This window comes from Mus musculus, chromosome 5 (assembly GCF_000001635.26).
Source record: "Mus musculus strain C57BL/6J chromosome 5, GRCm38.p6 C57BL/6J".
NCBI classification, from domain to species: Eukaryota; Metazoa; Chordata; class Mammalia; order Rodentia; family Muridae; genus Mus; species Mus musculus.
In genome coordinates, this window is record NC_000071.6 from 86149822 (window position 1) to 86173039 (window position 23218).

The 23218-nt window shown below is 36.0% G+C and overlaps 1 protein-coding gene across 1 annotated transcript in view; it reads right to left on the reverse strand.

Annotated features, from left to right (window-relative positions):
* The window catches only part of Uba6 (ubiquitin-like modifier activating enzyme 6), a 62024-nt gene extending 39102 nt beyond the window's left edge, over positions 1–22922 (reverse strand). The window contains exons 1-10 of the mRNA NM_172712.2: positions 22847–22922; positions 20734–20796; positions 14876–14970; positions 14258–14286; positions 10458–10552; positions 9383–9494; positions 4533–4613; positions 3005–3127; positions 2746–2869; positions 189–292 (exon numbers count right to left, since the gene is read on the reverse strand). Of these exons, the coding sequence (NP_766300.1) occupies positions 189–292; positions 2746–2869; positions 3005–3127; positions 4533–4613; positions 9383–9494; positions 10458–10552; positions 14258–14286; positions 14876–14970; positions 20734–20796; positions 22847–22917 (897 nt within the window). The 5' untranslated portion in view covers positions 22918–22922. The remainder of the gene's footprint in view (positions 1–188; positions 293–2745; positions 2870–3004; positions 3128–4532; positions 4614–9382; positions 9495–10457; positions 10553–14257; positions 14287–14875; positions 14971–20733; positions 20797–22846) is intronic.
* Positions 22923–23218: the final 296 nt, after the last annotated feature.

Consider the following 23218-nt stretch of genomic DNA (forward strand, 5'->3'; position numbering starts at 1 on the left):
GCCCCTGGTTGATTTAACTTTATTCAAATTAGTTATACATTTTTTTAAAAGTTTATTCTTTATGGTAACTTGATATTGAGCATTTTATTCTTTTGGGTTATTCATTATCTCTCTCTCTATTCATTCTCTCTCTCTCTCCCTTCCTTTTATAAAAAAAAAAAAACTTTTTAAGCAGAAAAGATACTTACAAAGCAGAATGTTTTAGGAGTCTTCACCTGCACGGCTATGCCTCCATGTAAATATGGGTCCAGTTTTGTAGTATCACCAATGCTGAAGGAAAATGGTGATATGACTGCAAGAAAAAAATAAACATTACATATAGGTACAATCACAAAGATATAATTCTCCATTTATAAAAGTAAGATTCTAAAACAGCTTTGCTCCTTTGTACTGTTAGGAATCTGTTAGTAAACTATACCAAGTATTTCTTCCAATGTGAGCTTTGGGACTTAAAAAATAATTGGGGAAAACCAGTGCGTAAAGTAAGAAATGAGAGGTACTTACAATAGAATATTAAAATATGTTACATCATCTCTGTACCATGTTAACACTAATTTTATTGGTACATGGAAAGATAAAAGGAATAAAATACATCTCTGAAAAATACATTCAAGTACACAAAGACAAGTCATTTTATTTGATGAAATTGCAAAAGGCTATAACGATTGTATAGGTACTTTCTGTGTAAGACAGCATAAAGAACTTCTTTACTGGTATATAATAAAACTATGATGGGTGGCTGACTACTAAGGAGGAATAGCGGGGATATGTAAAAAACTTTTCACTGTCAATCTACTTTGTTATTGAACCATTTAATAATTAAAACTTAATTAAACAGTAAGTTCTACTAATCACCAAGTAAATTACAATACTTATAAATATATAAGTGATTCTTAATAGTCATACATTAAATAGAAAAAAATAAGCAGACTCCAAGCTAATTTGATATTTGGAAAGAGGAGGAAATCTACAGTGGGACTCAATCACAACGCTATTTAAATGCACGTGTAGACATATCTATATTGATTGTATAAGACATAAATATACATATACTGTTTAAGAATTAACATGTTTTATTTTAGTTATTTAATTTTTTCATAGAACAAAACTATCTTAAGGCAGGAAGCATCAAGTATTAAGTGTTTGATTTAAGCAACTTTTACCCAAAAGTAATCTTTTTTCCTACAAATAAAGTGGGTTTTAGGGGCTGGTGAGATGGCTCAGTGGTTAAGAGCGCTGACTGCTCTTCCGAAGGTCCCGAGTTCAAATCCCAGCAACCACATGGTGGCTCACAACCATCCGTAACGAAATCTGATGCCCTCTTCTGGAATATCTGAGGACAGCTACAGTGTACTTACATATAATAAAGAAATAAATCTTTAAAAAAAAAGAATAAAGTGGGTTTTAATGTAAAAGACTTGATTTGTTGCTGTCAGGCAGTTTCTTACTATATAGGTAGCTCTAAGCATCTCATCTGATCACCACATTCTAACACTAAATGGTAGCCAACGTGAACAAATATAATTCCGAATTATCAAGTTAGCCAACTTTCCCTAAACAAATACAAATTCTTTAACATTATGATCTGAACCTCTATTTAAGACAAATGTACTCAAACATCAAATTAGAAAGCGTTTGCATACCAAAAAACACCATCAGCAGGAGGAGTGACCAGCCATAGAGTAGAAGTAAGTAATCTGCCAGCTGTATTTCAAAACTGCTAATATTGAGACTAATTTCAACGACACAGAACAAATACATAAAGCTGCTACACAATCAATAGGTCAATGAACTTACAGAGTTCTAAAGAAAAAACCTGGCAATACATATCTTTAAACGTGCTCAATATCTTTAGTCATCAGGAAAATGCAAATTAAAACATATTTATCAAAATCAAACAACCCAAACAAAAATGACAAATGCTGGTGAGGATGTGGAGAAAACGGACCCTTACTGGGGGTGATTATGGTAACTGGGGCAATCACACCTGACTGTACTTTTTAAGTGCCCAAAAGATACAAGTGAGTCATCACTGTCCTTCAACTATGCAAACATGCCACAAAGTTATGCTGCAAATTGTATAGCACTTTATATTTTAAACACAACTACAGGTAAAATACAAATTATATAGATTAATAATGATATAAATTACTTCAAATGGGCCATACATTCCCATTCACTATCAACTTTCCACTTTAAAAATGGGTATTCTCTCAAAGCTCTGACTTTAGCATCCTCTATCCCCTTGAGTAATAATCTGTAAGTCCTCTAGAAGCAAGGCAAAGAGGGGAAAAAACAAAGACTCCAAACTTGCCTGCTTAAATATTCAATTCAGTGAACACAACATAGATTTAACAATCATCTCCATTCACTATTTCACTGCCATCTCATTCACACTTGAATTATCATCATATATTCTCCAAAACCTACACAACTTCTTACATCCCTAAAGTAGGTTGCTCAAGCAGGAATCTTTGTTCACCTACAATTTTTCATAACTGTATTCTTACTCGTGTAAAGATTTGAAATTTCAACTTGTATTTTCTCATAGTGTATTTCTACACTTCACTTTCTTCCTTGTAGTATTACCACGGTTCAGTATGTCCTCCCTTGAATATACTGATTTGAAGCTCAGAGATGTGAATCAAGTCAATATGAGGCGATGTGTTCAAAACACCGAATGAAGTATATGTTTATAAATAGGCTAAATAACTAAAAGTAAATTAATAAAACATGTAAACTTACCAGTTATCTGTTGTACAGATCCATTTAAGCCTGTCATTCCATGAATTTCTCGAAATGTTAGGAACTGTCCTGTCTCAAGCTTGTGAGGATGACTTTCAAGGCAAGTGACAATACCTGGATTAGCCTAAAAATAAGAGTAGGTTATTGACCACCAAGTTTTTATATTCTGTTATTTTTTTACAAGTTTTTACAAATAATCATCTATGAATATTAAAAATTAGTATTCTTATACTCCTAAATTGTATTAAAATAATCATACTTGCGTTATGTTTGAAATGAAAATTTCTTTTGGTTCTTCTCCTGTTGTATCTGAAACTTCAAATTCATCACCAAAATCACAAAACAACCTGGACCAAATTCCATGTACATCTGCACTAATGAACTGAAAAGACAAAAATAAATGTATGTGAATAGAAAAAAAACCACTTCAGTTATCTTACATCAATTCATGACTTCATTTAGAATTAAGTATATTCCCTGAAATGTAACATTATTCATGTACAGAATGAATCATTTATAAATTAGTTTGGGGGTTAAGAAATGTGGTATTTGGTGAGTGGGTTTCTGACACAATGAAATTAAAAATACCTTCAATGTATCACCATTACATACTCTTGTCATTTCAATAACAAAAATTCTGGCTTGGTCATAAATTTTAAGTTCAACACATAAGATACAATTATCCTAGTTTAATTGCCTAGGAATGAGTAGTTATTATTTTACAGAAACAGAAATGAGTGTACACTCACCAAAAGCACTAGTTAGTGGAAATTAGAAGAGGACGTTAAGCTGGGAGTAGTCTACAGAAAGAAGGCCACAGACGTCAAAGTGCAAACCAAGCCAAGAAACGTACACATGAGGTTCTTTAATACAGTAACAAATGCTCTATTAAAAATTATTTTTATAATGGCAGTCTCTATCCCAAGATTCTGTAAAAAATTATGTTTTTGTGCTTAAAGCTCTTTCTATAGGCATCACAAGTCTATTCAGCTTTAAAGAAAAACAGTCACATAATTTGCATCACAACGGATCCACTTAAAATGTATCATTAAGGTTGTACATTCTCTGGAGGAAAATTCAAACGTTCTCCCTATATATTCCTGATATAAAGAATCTAGCCAATAATATACGAATATACGCAAATAAAAGTATCAGTAGGACAGTATAAACATGTACAAAAGAGAACAAGAAAGAATCAGTATTAGATCATGAGAAAAGACTAAATGCAGGCAGTAGACAAAGTATGAAAGACAAAAACAAAGCTCCTTGTTCCAGTTTGAACTGCCTGGGATATTGTTCTAGGTGGTGGAGAACACATTCCATCGTCAGAAGGTAAAATGAAACACGGAACTTTATAACTTTAGAGTGACTGTTTTGTGTAGAAGAATCAGAATGATTATTCTGTGTAGACTGAGACTTACATAGCTGAGTCTTCTTAATTTGGGGGTGTGTTTTGTGTGTGGGTGTGTAGTTATAAATTGTTTCTTTGTTGTACTTTTTTGGTTAGAGTCTCACTACCTAACTTGGAACTTGATGTGTAGCCTGGGCTGGCCTTGAAATGCGCAGGTGTCTACCAGCCTTGCTCCTGACTCCTTAGTGCACCTCTATGCCTGCTTATCTACAAGTCTTTAAAGATAAAAGTTTATTTTAAAAAATCATCTTAGTGTGACTATACACACAAAGCCCTTTATGTAACTTAGTGAAAAGCTATAAACTGGAATATGAAAAATGTTCTTCCTTTAGTTAGCTGAATATTAATATTATAATTATTAAATTATATATATTACCTTAATTGGAGGGCAATGAGAATGGCAAAAATTGTTGATCTTCTTTTGTAATGTCAGTTTTATTTCAGTCAATACTACACACTGTTGAGAATAAAATAAAGATCAGAAAGTACACAATAACTTTTATAATATACCTTCTCAATAGGAAACATATACATTCAAATTCTACCAAAGAATCATAGTTATCTTCACAAAAGTTACTATCCTATATTGAATTCTGGCCTAGAATTAATTATATATAGAAGTACAAAGTGGCAAAACCAAAATAAAAATATAGAAAGAGCATATGCTTACATAAAATAAATTCCTTTACTCTAAAGAACTCACAATTAGAAGCAAACCTTACACCCTATGTTGTTTTGTAGTCTTCCAATAGAGGGCTGGAGACTTATCTGTCGCTGTCCTATAATCACTAATCTAGCTAACAAAACATTACTTTCAGACAAGCTTCAAGAGTATCAATTACAATTTTCAAGGATATTGGTCATAACTCTCTAATTTCTGTATTCAATAGATTTACAAAATAAACCTTTATTTACAATAATATTAGTAAAATCACAATATTATTTAAGATTGCAGATAATTTTCAGTACTTATTTTTTATTAACACTGTGATAAAAGTAGGTGTGAAAACAAGATTTTGATATAGATTATACTGATAGAGGTCAAATAATTTCTTAAAGCCATTTGCCTATCAAACATCAAAACCAATAGGTTCTCAGTTCTATGCTTTCCTCAGTGTTTGTACTCTTATGAGGTATGCCAAGAATGTCCTGATCACTCTTCCTTTTTAAAACCTGAGGCAGGAGGTAATATCTCCTTCATGATAAAAGACTTACTGCCAAACAGCAGGTTCTCTAGCTCAATGTTTCCCTTTAAAGCTACCCACTACCCAATACTCAAGGAGGCATCTACTAAGACCTCTGTACTGCACTGGTTGGGAGAAGAGCAGAATTGGTGGTAGTAAAAAAGGAACCTAAGATAATGCCCATGCCCTAAAGCTTCATCATGTCAATTGTATATATTAGTAAGCTGTGTTATACATCAATATATGCACATACTATATACTGGTAAAGCTAGACATTCTTTTACACTTTTCCCCACACCGGCATGTTTTTATGAGTAAAGACAAACGGACAGACACACACATACTCATAAACCAAGTTTTCTTTATGAACATACTGAAGGAAGGGCATTTACGTTTGCTTACATATGTTTAAGGTGAACAGTGCTGCAGGGAGCATGGGCATGTGCCTCTATGGCAAGCTGATTTCATTCAGATTGGTTATATACCTAGAAGTATGATAACTATGTTTTTTTGTTTTTTTTTTTAATTAAAAAAATTCCCTTTTGTGGTAGATTCTTGCCAGAATGATTTTTTTTTAAAATAATAGCTTTCTAGTTTGAGTGGGTAAGATTTTTGAAGTTTATTTTGTTATTCTTCATTTTATTACATAGTGGTCAGACAGGACACAATATTTTTTTCTTTGAGACAGGGTCTCATGCAGTACAGAGTAGCCATGAACTTTGTGTTGCTAAAGATGACACTGAATTTCTGGTCCTCCTGCCTCCATGTTTAGAGTGGCAAGGCTTTAGGCATGTCCCACATTTATTTAATGCTGGCAATTAAACTCAAAAGCTTTGTGCATAAGCAATCTATTGACTACGCTACATTCCTAGTCTTCACTTCTGTAATTTTTGTGAATGTCTCAAGATTTATTTTTAATGTCCTAATACATGGTATATTTTAAGGAGCGTTTCATGTGCTGAGGACGTATATTCTATACATGCTGCTCAGTATATTAGCTATAGTACTTCAATGTTGCATTTTTGTATGGGAGAGAATTGAGAAAGGGTATCATTATAGTTGGCCTTGAACTCAGGATAACTCAGCATGTTTTTAAGCTATGACAATCCTTCTTTCTTTTTTTCTTTCTTGGCCTCTCAAATACTGGGAGTGTGTTACCACAACCAGCTTGCTGTTTGTTGTGTCTGAAGATCTGTACAATGATGATACTGGAAGTCCTAACACTGTCCTGGATCCTACTTCTCCTTTAGAGCTAATGCTTGTTGTCAGATATTGAATTGATTCCTGATTAAATGACTTGCTGTTTTACAGTTTTGTTTTTGTTTTTACATCTATTCTGTGTAAGAATACCCACTCCTGCTCACTTTTGGTTTACAGTTGCATGGAATCTCTTTTTGTATACACACACACACTTGACATGCAGAGAAGGACTTTGGGGGTTTCTTTCCTATTCTTTTTTTTTTATTTACTTATTCTATGTAAGTACACTGTAGCTGTCTTCAGACACCCCAGAAGAGGATGTCAGATCTCATTACAGATGGTCGTGAGCCATCATGTGGTTCCTGATTACAGATGGTCGTGAGCCATCATGTGGTTCCTGAGATTTGAACTCAGGAACTTCAGAAGAGCAGTCAGTGCTCTTGACCACTGAGCCATCTCTCCAGCTCTTCTTTCCTATTCTAAGAGGATTGCCATATTGCCCTGAATCATGGCCTCTTCTTGAGCAAGAAATATCCTAGCACATTTCTGCTAGGATGGCTGGGATAGCTAGGCTAGCTCTCAGAATCCACCTGTCATAGTCCCACCCCAGTGCTGGCAAAGCCATGACCTGTTTTTTATCTGAGTGCTCCCTCATGCTTTCAGAGAAAACAAACTTAGGTAAACTATCTTCTCAGGCTTGGAATACCTTTTTTCCATTTTTTTTTAACACTTTCAGTCTCTGTGTGCTCACTACTAATGGAGTTCTGATAGACACTACACTGTTGAATCTTGTTTTAGATTCAGTCCATTTGCATCATCTAACTGGGGAATATAGTCCACTTACACTTAAAATTAATATAGATAATATAAGAATGTCCATTTTTTTCTATTTGTTTTGAATATCATTTGTTTGAGTTTGCCTTTCTTCATGGAATGAAAAAAAAATGTCATTCCATCCCCTCTTGTTAAAGTTTCTGTTGAACAGTTTGCTGGCTGTTAAATGAGGGCATCTTAGAATGTGAACTGCTCCTCTATGTGGCTTGGCTCTGCATTTTCCCTTTCTGTGTCTTCTTTCCAAGTGGGGTACTTTCATGTATACACAACAGTAGGTATGGCTCTTTTTCTTCTGGATGTGGACTCCCTTGAGCATCTTTTGACAGGCTGGTCTGGTAGTAATCAATTCCTTCATTTTTTCTGCTGTATCATGAAAATGTCTTTTTCATCTTGGAAGGATAGGTTATATATATCCAAGTATATATAAAGCTTGCTGAATTACTATCTTCTGAAATGGAATGATATTGAGCAAACTACGGTAAGTCTAATGGAAAGATTACATATACTTGTAAATGAGAAAGGCATGAGATCAGGAACTCAACAGTGGGACTTGTACATGTCACACAATTACTGTAAAACTGAGTTTTATTGCCACCTGCCTTCTGTTTCTGGCAATCTTACTACAATATAACAGGGACAGAATTCTGCATGGTCATAATCCCCTTAACTATGGATCCCAAGATTACAGAGGCTTGCAGGTAGAACTTCTTTGAATCGTTTTTTTTTTTTTTTTTTTTTCTTTTCTTTTCTTAGGCATCCCAAAAGGGAAATGTTTGTTTACTGGGTTGTCAATGATCTTCAAAGCCCTTTTCATTTCTTACTTTTTTATTTCAAAAGGCCTGCTTCTAAGCTTAGACAGTCTCTCTCCCTTGATCTTAGTCCACCGTTAGAAACTGTCAACTATATTTGTCTCATTTGTTTAGCTCTTTCTTCCTACTATTTTTCCAAGGTTTTTTTTTAATTTCTTATGTATTGTTTTCTTTAATTTCTTCAAATATTCCTAGAGGTTCTTTATAACCACTGCTTTCCTTTATCAGATACTTCATTACTAAGTTTTCTTTGACATTGGACACTAGAAAGTACTTTTTTACTTTTGGAATTGACGTTTTTCTTGGGTTCCTATTTGTGTTAAAATTTGTGTTTCTGATAGATCAATTTTATGGCCTATCCCTTAGTGTTTTCTGTCAGTATTTATGAAACACAACAAGGTATTATATTAAGAGTATAAATTATATAAGGCCTAGTACTAGCTCTAGCACTTTTTAATCTAAAGACTTGTGTTCATCAGGTACTGGAAATTTTTTCAGTCAAAACTTCTGACATCGTTTTCTTATGTGCAGTACATGCATGTGTAAACTTTAAGTATGTTTGTATAAGCCAGAGGCACCATCTGGAGTTTTCCTCTATCACTTTCTACTATACTCTTTGAGACAGTCTCAGACTCATTAATTAGCTAGGGTGGATGTCTAGGAAGCGATGGGGCTCAGCATGGGTGTTGCAGATCTGAACTCAGTTCTTTTGCTTGGATAGCAAATAATTTACCCACAGAGGCACAGAGGCATCTCTCCTGGGTGACACTCAGTTTTACTATTTCTAGAAACAGCAATGTCATAAAGTAAACTTTTTCATATAAGCTAAATTTTCTTTTAATTTTTTACTCAAACTTTTCCTGATTTCTGTGTTCTACGCTGTAATTTACTCATATTTATTTTTCAACTCTCTAACGCTTATTAAGCCACAGTTTATCAACTAAATATTAACTTTTAAAAGATATAACCAGAACAAGTAAATGCATATTGTTAAAAACCATTGAGTTTCAACAGCATATTACTGCTAAATACCTTTCTTACGTCAACGAGTTCTTAGAACTTTTTCTCAAATGGAGCACTTAATAGGTATTACTTTAACCTGATGTCTTTTGTTCTGCTCCTCAATGTATTTGGTTATATCAGTTATATCATATAATTTCTTTGGAATGTATCAATAACAACTAATACAAAATACTAACCTGATATTTTTCTAAGAAAGAGAGGTCTGTGGTTTCATCAAGAGGGGCAGAGGATGATGAGACCTGAACATATGGATTTAGTTCTGCAATACGATGAAGTACAGCTTCAGCCCTAGAAAAATATAATTTTCCATTTATTATTTTCGGTCTCAATGTTAGACACTGAACATAAGAAGGACCTAACATATGAAATTTTAATGAAAACTAAGTATACTGTAGGTAAGCACAGACTTAAATTTGTGTTTTCTAAATTAATACCATCTTATGACACACTACTACATTCTTTATAGCACGCTTAACAATCTTCACATATACCCGCTTGCTTCTAATCTCTAAGCTTTCAAAGTCTCCTAATGACAGCAATACTACAGATATCCTTTACCCATGAGACTAGAAAGAGACTGTCAGAGAGGATGAAGAGTATATAGGCGAAGCAAGGAAGGCAACAGAAAAAAAGCACTGGTATGTGTGTATATATATATATGTGTGTATATATGTGTACACAACACATATGCATGTATGTCATAAAGGAAGAGAACATCTAAATGAAGGAAGAGAAAAAGAAGAGGCTAAACAAGTCAGTGTGAGGGGCAAGGGGATAAAAGCAAACTATAATGGTATATATGTATCAAAATGTCATAATGAAACCCATTACTTTGCTAAATAATGTTTTTTGTTGTTTTCTTTGTTGTTGTTTTCCGAGACAGGGTTTCTCTGTATAGCCTTGGCTGTCCTGGAACTCACTCTGTAGACCAGGCTGGCCTCAAACTCAGAAATTCACCTGCCTCTGCCTCCCAAGTACTGGAATTAAAGGCATGCACCACCACGCCCGGCCTGCTAAATAATGTTTTAAGTTCCTTTAACAATGTAAAATTCATTTCTAGGTAACAGGATAAATGTATCACAAACTTGACAAAGGAGATAAATAAATGCCACTACATATTTATGTAAGGCAGTGTGAATTTACCTTGACAAAGTAAACAGCTATATCTAAACTGTATTCTCTATAGATAAAACATTTTTAAATATAACAGTTAAAAAAAAATCCCATGACAATGTATCAAAAGATCTTTACCTGTTTCTCTCATTAACAACATCATCTTCACACAGGAAGAAATTGGTCCCTAGATCCCATGCTTGGCATTTTTTTGTATCATGAATTGTTAGGGCCTTAAAAAAACAAGAACAATACCTGTTAAGTCCAGAACAGAGGCAAGGTGCATACCACCTCTAATGCTATGTACAGTGTGCTGGAAATACTATGCATACATGAGTAATAAAGAGAACTTAGTGGCATAAGAATTGAAAAGGATATACAATTACATCTTTATTCAGAAGACAGGGTTGTAAACAGCTGAAGAACTCAGAGGAGAAACTACACAGTGAGAAGCTCTAAACTTATGACATTAGCATGTTATAAAAATCAACATAAAGAAAACATTCAGAAAAAACATATAAAAACATTTAAAAATTCCAAACTCCATATGATAAAGGTAATGGAAAAACTAGAAAAAAATGTAACTTTTATCGCATCACATACCATATAGAAAAAGATGAATTTATAATGAATATGCTGGAATAATATATATTTTATTGCTCTTGAATATGAATGCTGAATATGCAATATCTTCTCCATCCACTAGATAGACTGGCAAAGTCCAATGATTTGACAACAAGTTGCATTATGATGGTACTATGAGGTACTCAGCCTCCATGGAAAAAAATTCAGTATAACCTCTGGCAATAAGACATATATTTCCCCTTGAACTGAGCAATCCTATTTTTTTGAATCTGTCCAAAAGACATTCTTAGAAAGATTCAAAAGCACTTACAGCAAAGGTTATTAAGTATAATTCTATTAAAAACACTAGAAACAAAATGTACATCATCATGGGAAAATTTGTCCAACGTGATACATGTGCACAACTTTATCTTCAAATGACTATTAAAAAAATAAAACAAATAATTATCACTATGCAGTAATCGTAGGGACAGGATGTTAAACAATAAAAAGCAAGGCACTTTAAGAAGCACAGGAAGAGACACATACATAAAGTTGAATGGAATATTTATGCATACATATATTTGCTTATATTTAAATACAAATGAGTAAATAAAATTTAAAAGTGGATGGTCTTAGGAGGGAAAAAGAGTATAGAAACCAGACTAACCTGAAAATATTTTTTATTTAATGCTTAAAGTTGAATGAAATAAACATAAAAAGTAATAATATTGAATTTAAAAAGTGACACTAAATGATACTTAGAATCCAATCTGAAATAATCCAAACTGCTTTTATGTAGTTGGCACGATTGACTGGAGGAGTTATTGAATATGATTTTTTTTATAAAGCTATCAGTCAAAAGTAAGGGATTTTAGAAAAGGATAAAAGATATAATTTTCGATGGCCTAGTCGGCCATCACAGGAAAGAGAGGCCCATTGGACTTGCAAACTTTATATGCCCCAGTACAGGGGAACACCAGGGCCAAAAAGGGGGAGTGGGTGGGCAGGGGAGTGGGGGTGGGTGGATATGGGGGACTTTTGGTATAGCATTGGAAATGTAAATGAGTTAAATACCTAATAAAAAATGGAAAAAAAAATAAAATCCATATCTGAAAAAAAAAAAAAAAGAAACAGGAACATCACAAGTTTGAGGTGAGCTGGGGCTAGTAGATGTATAGCAAGACATTTTCTGAAAAAGAGCTCTGTCTTTCTCAAATGATTTTCTAAAATGCATATTAAAATAGTTAAAAAGAACATAGATATGTAGAAAATATCTATTGATTGAAATGTGTAATAGGAAAATTTCAAATGTGTCCAAGGAATTTTCAAGTGTTTTTTCCATATTTGTTATTTAATTTCAATTTAAAAATTGGAAAAATGAGATGTGATTCATATTGCTTTGTAAAAAAAAAAAAAAAGATATAATTTTCAGTAATTAGTAATATTTAAATTGTATTCTGAAACCACGTCATATAAGTAAAATATAATACAGGGCAAATGGACTGTCATTAAAAACATGAATTTTACAATAAAAGAATATGTACAAAAAAGGAAAGTAAAAAAGTAATCCATTCCTACAAGGGAATTAGAAACGTATTAAATCTGAATACAATTCAGTGCTTCCTGATGACTAACGTTTCATCTTTATCCCTCAACAAGACTTAAAATGACAAAGACTCCAGGTGTTATGCCACAAAACCTCAGAAACGTAAAGATTCCACTGGAAAGATGAACCAATTTTTATATTAAAAATAGACTATACAATGAACAAAAACACAACACAGTATATTTAAATGCACAAGTTTACCATGGTACATATGTAATCAAAGTTCAATAGTCACAGCTGAGGGATGGTCAGGATGACTTTTGGGGGGGTGGTAAAAATTCAGAATTTATCCTGCTTTTGTACATGCAGTCTATAAACTTTATAGTGAAATCAGGTAATCAATAAAGAGAAAAATATTTCTAAAATACTATTACAATTAATGAACAAAGGGGAAATGACAACTATAATTAAGGAAGTAATGAATTAAGATTCTGATGGTTAATGGCTAAAGTAATAATGAAGAAGAGAAAATAGGTTATTATTGTCTCCTGGTAGGACATAGTATACTTCCTGTGAAATAGTCTTGCTAAAGGAATCAAATCTCATTTTGACTCTGGCTAGGACTACCGGTTTATAGGAAAATATAAGACACAGTACATGCAACATTTTTTTCCCATTCTTTCTATTTTGTTGGAGATAGACCTTGCTATGTAGCCCTGGCTGGCCTGGAACTCGCTAGGTACACTAGGCTAGGTCTTCCACCTGTAAGTCTTTCTCCTTCCTGCCTTCGAAAAGCTGGAATCAGACACATGCCACTATAAATGTCATAAAATAGCTACTTTTTTCATTAAATAAATTTTGTTAGGGTGAAAAAAAATTAGGGAAGGAAAACCTACAGATTAAAAGAAAAAGATACAATATACAGATTCTCCTTGGCTCCTGATTAGAACAAAATAAACTTTAAAATAGATTTGTCAACAAAACAAAGCTGAACTCTCAACTGGGCATTTTGTGCTTATGCTAGCAAGGTTCCACAGCGGCACTAACACCCCATACTTCTGAAAGTTAGGCTTTTGGATAACCCTCTCCGCTTGATTATGGGCTAGTGTTGTCTTTCTCTCGTTTAGTGCTTGATGAAGCCAGCTGTCCAACTATCAGCAGCTCTATGGAAACAGGCTAGAAACTGAGAGTAACCTCTGGTCCATAGCCAGTAAGAAACAAGGTCTGAAGTCCCACAACCTGGCTGGCTACAACCAAATGTGAGCTTTGCAAACAAATTATTTGACAAACTACACTCAAAATGACTACAGATCCTATAAATACTGTTTGCAGTCTTGTGAAAGATAGTAACCAAAGAACAGGCTAAAATCTTTGCGCATGCAAACTAGGTATAACAAATGATGCTGTTAAATTTTGAAGTAAATGATTTTATAGTAATAAAAAAACTAATACATTTAAGGTGTTGAAATGGTACTAAGTTGTGGTTATATTAAAGATATATACTAAAAATATTTAAGAATGATAAAACAGCTTGAGTTCTTATGAAAAGAATTTAGCAGTTGCAGAGAGCAGGGACGGGGAAGCAAATATATAAAACGTACATGTATGCCGAGTTGGTAACCTAAGCTGTGTGATAGGAAATAAAAAATGTGTTAGGTGACTCTTTTTATGTTTAAATTTTCAATAAATTAAGAAAAAGAACAACAGCATTAATGATTCAGGTATGTAAAATAGAAAACAAGACAAAGTACACGATCACTGAAATTCAGCAAAAAACGAAACAGTTCACAATAAACAACTTTTCATTCTGAGGGTAGACACTCACCTTAATCCCTGCAAGAACAAGATTCTTTGCTGTAAAGGAAAAAGAAAAAAGAATAACTTAGCTTTGTAAATTCATACCAAACAGATTCATGGAGTTTCATCACACTTCTGAGTAACTGTAACTTTTTTTACTTGTTTAAGAAAGTTAGAAAATACGAACTGATACAATTTTGCATAATCAAAGCGTTAAAAGATATCTATTCATTTTTCAGTGTTTTAATGAACACACTATGAAACCATAATAAAGTAAGAATCATCATTTAGCCAGGTCTAGTGGCACATGCCTTTAATCCCAAGGAGACAAAGAGAGATGGATATTTTTCTGAATTCAAGGCCAGCATGGTATACATATTGAGTTTCAGACAGCTAGGGATATATGGTAAGACCCTGACTAAAAAAACAAAACACAGAACAAAGGTATGCTATGTAATAGTTATTAAGGTTACCAAATAAGTATTGGCTTTGTTTTTGGTGGAAGATCATACCTCTGCTACAAAATATTTTGTTAAAAAATTTGACCAATATTTGGAAGCTAATTTCCTTTAAAGAAAATAAGAGTAATATTTTTTATCTTACGCAAAAGTATCATAGAAATTATAGGAAAAAAAATACTGCTTACCAATTTCCACTCCAAGACCACCCATACCACTTAAGAAGACACAGGACTTGGCCATCTTCTGCATTGCTGTGTCACCAAGAACATATCTCTGGCGACTATATGTAAAGCACAATGAAAAACAAAATCATTATTTCATCAAATAAATTATGCCTTAAAGTTTCATTAACTAACAGCTACAACACTCGATTCTATCCAGAATTGTTTTAGCTAAGTTATACGGCATTTACAGCTAACCAACTGAATTGCTAGCTAATTAACTAACATACTTTAAATATGATGTCATTTGTCACCACAATCCACATTCTAACAGAGCAGAGTTGAGCAGGAGCTGTCCTCTTTATACAATTATGTTAGGTAGACTCTCAGTGTTCCACTCCCTCCTGTTACTCTCATTTCATCATTCCAGGGGGTCACCAAAGGCCTGGGATTCTGCTATCTTTGATTTAAAATTCTGATAACAAACAGGATTTTGGAGGGGAAATTTCATTTTTTTTTTTAAGAGAATCGGTCATGCAATTCTTGAGTACTATTTTGCATTGAAGACCTGGTAAAGCACACTTAGTTGGATCTTGTTACGTTATACATCTGAAGATCAAGCAGGATCAGGTCAAGGTTTTAAAAAAAATATGCACTGGAAATTAAAGAAGGTCAGCTCAATGACAAGTCAGTAGCAATTATGTAGATAATACAATTCCAGTAAATTCTTACGAGAGTCAGAAGTAAGAGTTTGGTGTAAGCAAGAAATAGTTTTAGTAACCTTTGGTTATATTTACTTCTGAAATTAAAGCACTGACATATTTAATGTATATTAAAATAATTTACATATTTTAGTATTTAAAAGCCTAGAAGTGTTGCCTAGTTAGATGGAAAGTGTTGCCTAGTTAGATGAAAATTTGAATCTTTATCATTTCCTTCCTTGTTCTTTAAAAAAAAAAAAAAAAAAGATTAAACCAGAACTTTTAGCGAGTAGGTAAGTTTATTTACTTGGAGTGCTAAGGAATGACCTCAGAGAAGGAGAACAATCTATCAACTGGGCTGTATCCCCAGCCTAAAACCAAAAAGTTCATCTTCAATCAGTACATAAGACTTTAGAAGTAAAAACTATACATTTTCTCCCATTACGTCTGTTAAGAGTGTGTCTGGCCTGTTTTCATCTTTATGTGAATTAGCTCATTTTGAATATGTATCTTGTTTCTTTGAATAAAATTACATTGGAGATTCTCCTCTGAGGTTATGGTTTTTCACTTTAAAGTTTTTACTTTAATTAAATATCATTTTCTCCTTCCAATCTCTTCTCCCTGACTCCCTATACTTTGTGTGTAAGATGCCAGAGCTTATGAATTTGTGAGAGAACAGAGACATGCACACACATGTATATGAATATATACTCCTAAATACATAAAATCTGTTCAGTCTATATAATGTGTATACACTCATGTATATATATGCTCAGGACTGACTGCTTGTTATTAGGAAGCCAACTGGAGGACACTTTCTTGGCTACACTATTTTCCCCCACTCTCAGCAGTCCTTAGTTGCCTTTAGTTATTTGTCTAAGGTTGGGACCTCTTGAGATTTCCCTCTTCCACATTAACAGGATTTATTTATACGTACATGTGGGGGCTGTAAGGGTGACCACAGGGGCCAGAAGAGGGTATCAGACACCCCAGAACTGGAGTTACAAGAGGTTCATGAGCTGCCTGCTATGGGTGCTAGGAAGGAACTGAGTTTCAGCTTTCTGCAAGATCAGTACGAGTTCTTAACCACTGAACAATCTTACTCATCCACGTTTATGAGATTTACTCATTTGGATTAATGTAAATACTCAGTGATTTTCATTTTTTCTGACCTTTTATACCAATGACACTACTAAGTGTGTATGCCATAAAGCAGTGAAAAGGACCAGGAAAAAGAAATCACCTAGTTGTTTACTTTGAGAAAGTCCTAGCTACTAAAAATTTCTACCTTTGCTAAAAGAACACTATGTTCTCATATTTTAACACAGCAGTCCTAAGTGCACTTTCTTGAAGCTATATAGAACTCATCTAATCTCTCTGAAGATTATATTACAATAAGCATCTTCTCTCTTAACACATCCAATTCTGTAACTCCTAATACAAAATGATTTCATTCCCTCTGAATAGTCTAAACATTTTCTGGATGTATGTCAATAATCTTCATTACATGTCAATACTATTTACTAATACCAATATTCCAGGAGGTTGGCAAAATGCCTAAATGGTTAAGAGCATTTGCTACTCTAACAGACAACCTGGATTTGGTTCCATCTGTAACTCCAAATCCAGAAGGATCTATGCCTTCTTCTGACCTCTGTAGGCTTCAGCCATGCATGTGGTGCACATACACATGCAGATAAAAACACTGCATATATATAACATGAAAATATCTAACTTTTAAAAAAATATTTTAGGTTTTTAATGTATTCACTGTGCAGAGAAAAAATAGGAAGAACTTCATAGGGGTACTATAAAAGGTCACATAGTAAAAAAAAAAAATAAAATATTCAGCAAAATGACTATGATATGCCACTCACTATGAGACAAATAATCAAACAATTCTATAAGTAATACACAAAAGTACCAGAAACTATGCAATGCAGAAGATGACTTGTATATAGTTAGGAACAAACACTTTCAAAATGAGGTTAATTTAAGCTGAATTCTAAAGAGTTCAAAGAAAGATGGCTCAGTGGTTAAAAGACTGACTGCTCTTCCAGAGGTCCTGAGTTCAATTCCCAGCAACCACATGGTGGCTCACAACCATCTGTAATGGGATCTGATGCCCTCTTCTGGTGTGTCTCAAGACAGCCACAGTATACTCATATAAAAAAAAAGTTCAAAGAGTCATCAAATAGGAACAACACAGAATGCGGCTCAGTTGGTAGAATATGCCTGCCTGGCAAGCACAATGCCCTGAGTTCAATCCCCAGCACTGCATAAACTGGGCCTGGTATAATTCCAGCTCCTGGGAGGAAGGGGTCGGAAGGATCCAGAAGTCATGTTCATCCTAAGCTATAAATTTATGGCCAGTCCTGGTTACCTGAGACTCTACTTTGGACCATTGTGAAACTATAGGAATTAGATCCATTCTCCTGTTTTAAATAACTGGAGAATTTAAAGTTAACTGTTTAAATCACAGTAATGATACAGTGTGAATTTATAACATGCATACAACTAAATATAAGACAATAAGAGCACAAATTTTCCAATAGAATAAGCATACTAATGTATAGTTTTATGAAACTCTGATAATTATAGTATATTACTAGTGGTTATATAATTATATAGTTTATGTAGTTAAATAAAAGTTTAAAACTAATGATAATTACACTCAATGAAGTAAAAACTAAGAAGTAGGGCTGGAGATGTTTCAGAAGGTAAAGTGCTCAGCACAAGCCTGATGATTTGAGTTTTATCCCTGGAGCTATGGTAGAAGAAGGAAACCTCCCCAAGTAGCACCATCAGCTGGGAAACTAGCATTTCATTCAGTGTGTGTCGATATTTCATATTCAAACCATAACATTATGACTCATCCTCCAGTCTTAACAGTTCTAATATCACACTAGTATCAAAAGTCTAAGTCCACAGCATATTCTGTGATGAAAAGCAAACTCTTAGCTGTGAGCTGAAAAATAAAAAACAATGTTACATACTTCTAAGATAAATTAGCATAGTGAGCATTTTCACCTATTTGAGATAGAGAAGGGAAGGACAGAGTCAAAGCCACCCTAAAACACTGGATCTTTGTCCGGCATCTGCTGCACATGGTATGATTGTTACCCAGCCCTGCCCTTACCAGCTGGAACTACATAGTTAGTCTCTCTCTTGTTGGCTCTAAGTACTGACTGCACCTTTCTTGAACATACATTTTTTTCATGTACTGGCTTCTCCATCAATCCAGATAACTGACTAGAGCTTAAGCTTCATCTTCACCGCTCTGAGTATAGCCCTGTCAGACGCTGCCTGCAGGATCCTGACCCTTCCACCCCCAGGTCTCATTGCAACCCAGTTCCCAGTCAAATGACAGCATTTCCCACTGTACCATTTGGCATGTAGAGACCTGACAGAGCTCTTCATAGACGTTCATGCTCCCCTCGTAAACGTGTTTCTTAAAGTATTGGTAGATAAACCTTCCAGATCTTCCCAATATAGGTGTCCAATATATGGAAACTCTACTCTAGCATACTAATTTCCCTGAAGTTGGTTGCTAAAAATATTTTAGTGTATGTATGTTTGAATACTGCTGTAGTATACAAGTTTGTATGGAAAAGTCCAAGGGCAATGTCTACAGAGTCGGTGTTTTCCTCCCATCATGTGGGACTAACTCAGGTTGTCAGGCTTGGTGACAAGCACCTTCAGTCACTGAACCATTTCTCTAATCCGCAGAGATTTGGTTATATACACCTGAAGCTGAGAACTTAATCTGAGTTCATTCTTCTTTGTTATATGGTCTTAAGATGCAAGGAGCAGCAGATTCAGCATCGCTATATATCTTAGTCTTCCAGAAGTCTCGAAGAGTCACTAAATTCTCAGACTCTCAAACTTATTAAGTTAGGAGTATCAGTGAATCGACTTTGAACAGTATACTGGCTAGTTTTGTGTCAACTTACACAGCTGGAGTTATCACAGAAAAAGGAGCTTCAGTTGAGGAAATGCCTCTGAGATCCAACTGTAAGGCATTTTCTCAATTAGTGATCAAGGGGAAAAGGCCCCTTGTGGGTGGGACCATTCCTGGGACAGTAATCTTGGTTCTATAAGAGAGCAGGCTGAGCAAGCCAGGGGAAGCCAGCCAGTAAGGCACATCCCTCCATGGCTTCTGCATCAGCTCCTGCTTCCTGACCTGCTTGAGTTCCAGTCCTGACTTCCTTGGTGATGAACAGCAATATGGAAATGTAAACTGAATAAACCCTTTCCTCCCCAACTTGCTTCTTGGTCATGATGTTTGTGCAGGAATAGAAACCCTGACTAAGACAAACAGTTAATATAATAGCACAGATTCCAGTACTCTCAATACTATCCAGAGGAGAGTCTTAACTAACTTTAAAACAAACCAAATTAACAACCACAATCACAATTAAGAAAATTCTATTGCTTTAGGATCACTTTCAGTGTAAAATGATGTACTAATTATTTTTCTCATTTCTAAGACAAAATACTGGATAGAAAAAGGAAAAAAAAAAGAGATGTATTTGGGTCACAGTTTTAGAGTTCATTTATGGTTGCTTGGTCTCATACAGGTGGAAAATGTACCACAGTGACTCATAGCCAGCAGCAGAGACACTAAGGAACTAATGGCCAGGGCTAACCTTTCGAAGCTCACCGTAGGTGATCTTTTCTTCCTCTCTCTAGGCTCTACCTACTTAAGTTTCTATATTTCCTCAAAAGTACCACCAATAAGGGACCTTTAAATAAATGAATAGAAGACTCTTCCTATTCAAGGTATATCTCACTTTAAAAAAAAACTCATTAGAGTTCATCCAAATTATAACTGTCATGAATTTCTCTACTATCTATATTGTATTTTCTTGAGAATTCACTAAAATAATTTTCCTCTAAACTTGACTGCATAACCGAAGAAACCCCTACACTATCAAGAATAGTAGTAAAACCTATTTTCTAAACTCAAGACATTTACTTTCTTATTAGAGAGTAAAATTACATGCTAAAACTTTCATACTATATATAACGTGAGAAAATCCCACAAAAATCTCAATTTTAATTTAAAAGAACTTGTAGGATATCCATATGAAATTCTTCACAGGTATAGCCATCAAAAAAGACTATGAGATTCTATACTAACCATTATAAAAGGTGGGTTTTAGTCTCTGAAGTTCTTACCTGTATAATCCATCATCGATTTCCAAAGATTCTGTTGTCATGGTAGGTAAATTTTTACTTGCACTAGGGGGGAAAAAAACCCAAACTATTAAACAGCAAATATGGGTTTTAATTATTCATACTCTATAATGTGAAATTCAATTGTGCATGAAACAAGATTCCCAAGTTACTAAAGGTCTGTACTGGCTGGTTTTGTGTGTCAACTTGACACAGGCTAGAGTTATCACAGAGAAAGGAGCTTCAGTTGGGGAAGTGCCTCCATGAGATCCAGCTATGGGTCATTTTCTCAGTTGGTGATCAAAGGGGGAGGGCCCCTAGTGGGTGGTGCCATCCCTGGGCTGGTAGTCTTGGGTTCTATAAGAGAGCAGGCTGAGCAAGCCAGGGGAAGCAGGCCAGTAAGGAACATCCCTCCATGGCCTCTGCATCAGCTCCTGCTTCCTGACCTGCTTGAATTCCAGTCCTGACTTCCTTTGGTGATCAACAGCAATATGAGAAGCGTAAGCTGAATAAACCGTTTCCTCCCCAACTTGCTTCTTGGTCATGGTTTTGTACAAGAATAGAAACCCTTAGCCGGGCGTGGTGGCGCACGCCTTTAGTCCCAGCACTCGGGAGGCAGAGGCAGGCGGATTTCTGAGTTGGAGGCCAGCCTGGTCTACAAAGTGAGCTCCAGGACAGCCAGGGCTATTCAGAGAAACCCTGTCTCGAAAAACCAAAAAAGAATAGAAACCCTTAGACAAGGTCCTTCCATACAAAATGTATGTTTTCTTAGGTATCATCTTCCTTAGAGTTTTAAAATGTGTTGAAGTTAATTTCACTAACTGTTGCTATGTGCAGTGCTTGCTGTTGAGATTTTTAGAGCAACCAGACACTAACTGCACTGTAAGCACCTCATATAATAAAGTCAGCATATTCACACAACATATACTAAAACTATATATAAACCTGTAGTATCCTATCATTTTGTTTCTATTTTACACACTTTATTGCACTTGCTATTCTATGTTACACACAATGACTTAGGTGGATTAAAGTTCTGACTAAAAATGAGAACGGGGTTATGCTCAGCCGCTTAATGGCTATGGCCAACACTTAAAAAGCTCTGTCTCAATGATTGTTTCGAGAATATGTTCAAAAACAGTCACGCCTGATTGCACATACTTGTAATCTCAGAAATTCAGACGAGGAGGGAGGAAGCCATCTTTGGCAAACTTGGAGCCAGCCTCAGAATCAATATAATAATAATAATAATAATAATAACAACAACAACAACAACAACAACAATAACAAATCATCTGTAAGAGCAACTAAGGGGCAGATATTTGTATTCAATAATATTTCTTAAGTCGATTTTGGCAGCATTGGCCAGGGCAGACAATACTTCCATCCAGTCCTTGAAGTATATGTCTCAATGTGCAATGTAAAGCTAGTAACGTAAGAAATCCATCACTTCTATATTTGGTATGTAATAGTCATATACTGGGTAGGATACAAGCGGGGCTTTCTTAACTGTAAGATGACCAAAAGAGAACTAACGCAAACACTGGAGAGAGTATACCAGGACCCCAACCCCGGAATTTTTGCAGGCTGAGAAAGAAAAACTCCAAGATCCTCAGCGGGAAATAATCCTAGGAACCTTGGGCCCCGCCCCGCGCTCCAACACCCCCGTAGTAAACAGAGAGGATTCTCGGGGTGTCCACACTGCAACGGATTCATCCTGACTTGAGCTCTCAAGAACAGTTTTCCTAAGGAGCACGGCTGGAGGAGGATAGTGCTCCGTGGCGCTGAAGGAAGTGTGCCAAGCAACAGGGGCCACAACCCTCTCCTGAATGACTGGCCGCTCAGAAGTAGTGACCTGAGGGAAGGATGCTGGACCCGACCCGGGAAGAGCCGGTCTCCTCAGAGGAGCGGAGCTGGAGCAGCGAGGGCAGCGCCCACGCCGCCACACCCACCGCCCGCCGGCTCGCTCGCTCGTTCGCCACCTCGCTAGCTCCCTGTGGCTCCGCGCGGCCCCGTGGCCTCCGCGCGCTCCGAGCCGCCGGAACGCGAGAACGGAGCCCGCGTCGGCGTTCCTCCGCTCCTTCCCGCCCAGCCTGCCCCGGGCCAGGCCTCTCACCCGCAGGCTCCCCAGGAGGAGCAGGACGCCTCTTCACAGGAAAGCACAGCCAACGGCTCGGACCGCTCCATCGCCTTCCGACAGACTGACTGCAGCGAGGCGGGGAGGCAGGCGAGGGGGCGGGGCCGCGAGGGTCAAGGGGCGGGCGGCGACGTCACCAGGGGGAGGAGCTGGGGAAAAGTACGCCCAGGACAGGGTTTCCAGTCAGCCCCTGGGACACCTGACTTCCGGTTGGGGCGGGGCAACGGGGCGCGCTTCCTTGCAGGTGAGGGGAGTGCCTACGTGAAGGCTGCTGAGCGCTGAGGGCAAACGCGGAACCAAAACGCGTCACTTCCGGCTGTGAGAGCGTACCGCTCCAGGGGGCTCGACAGC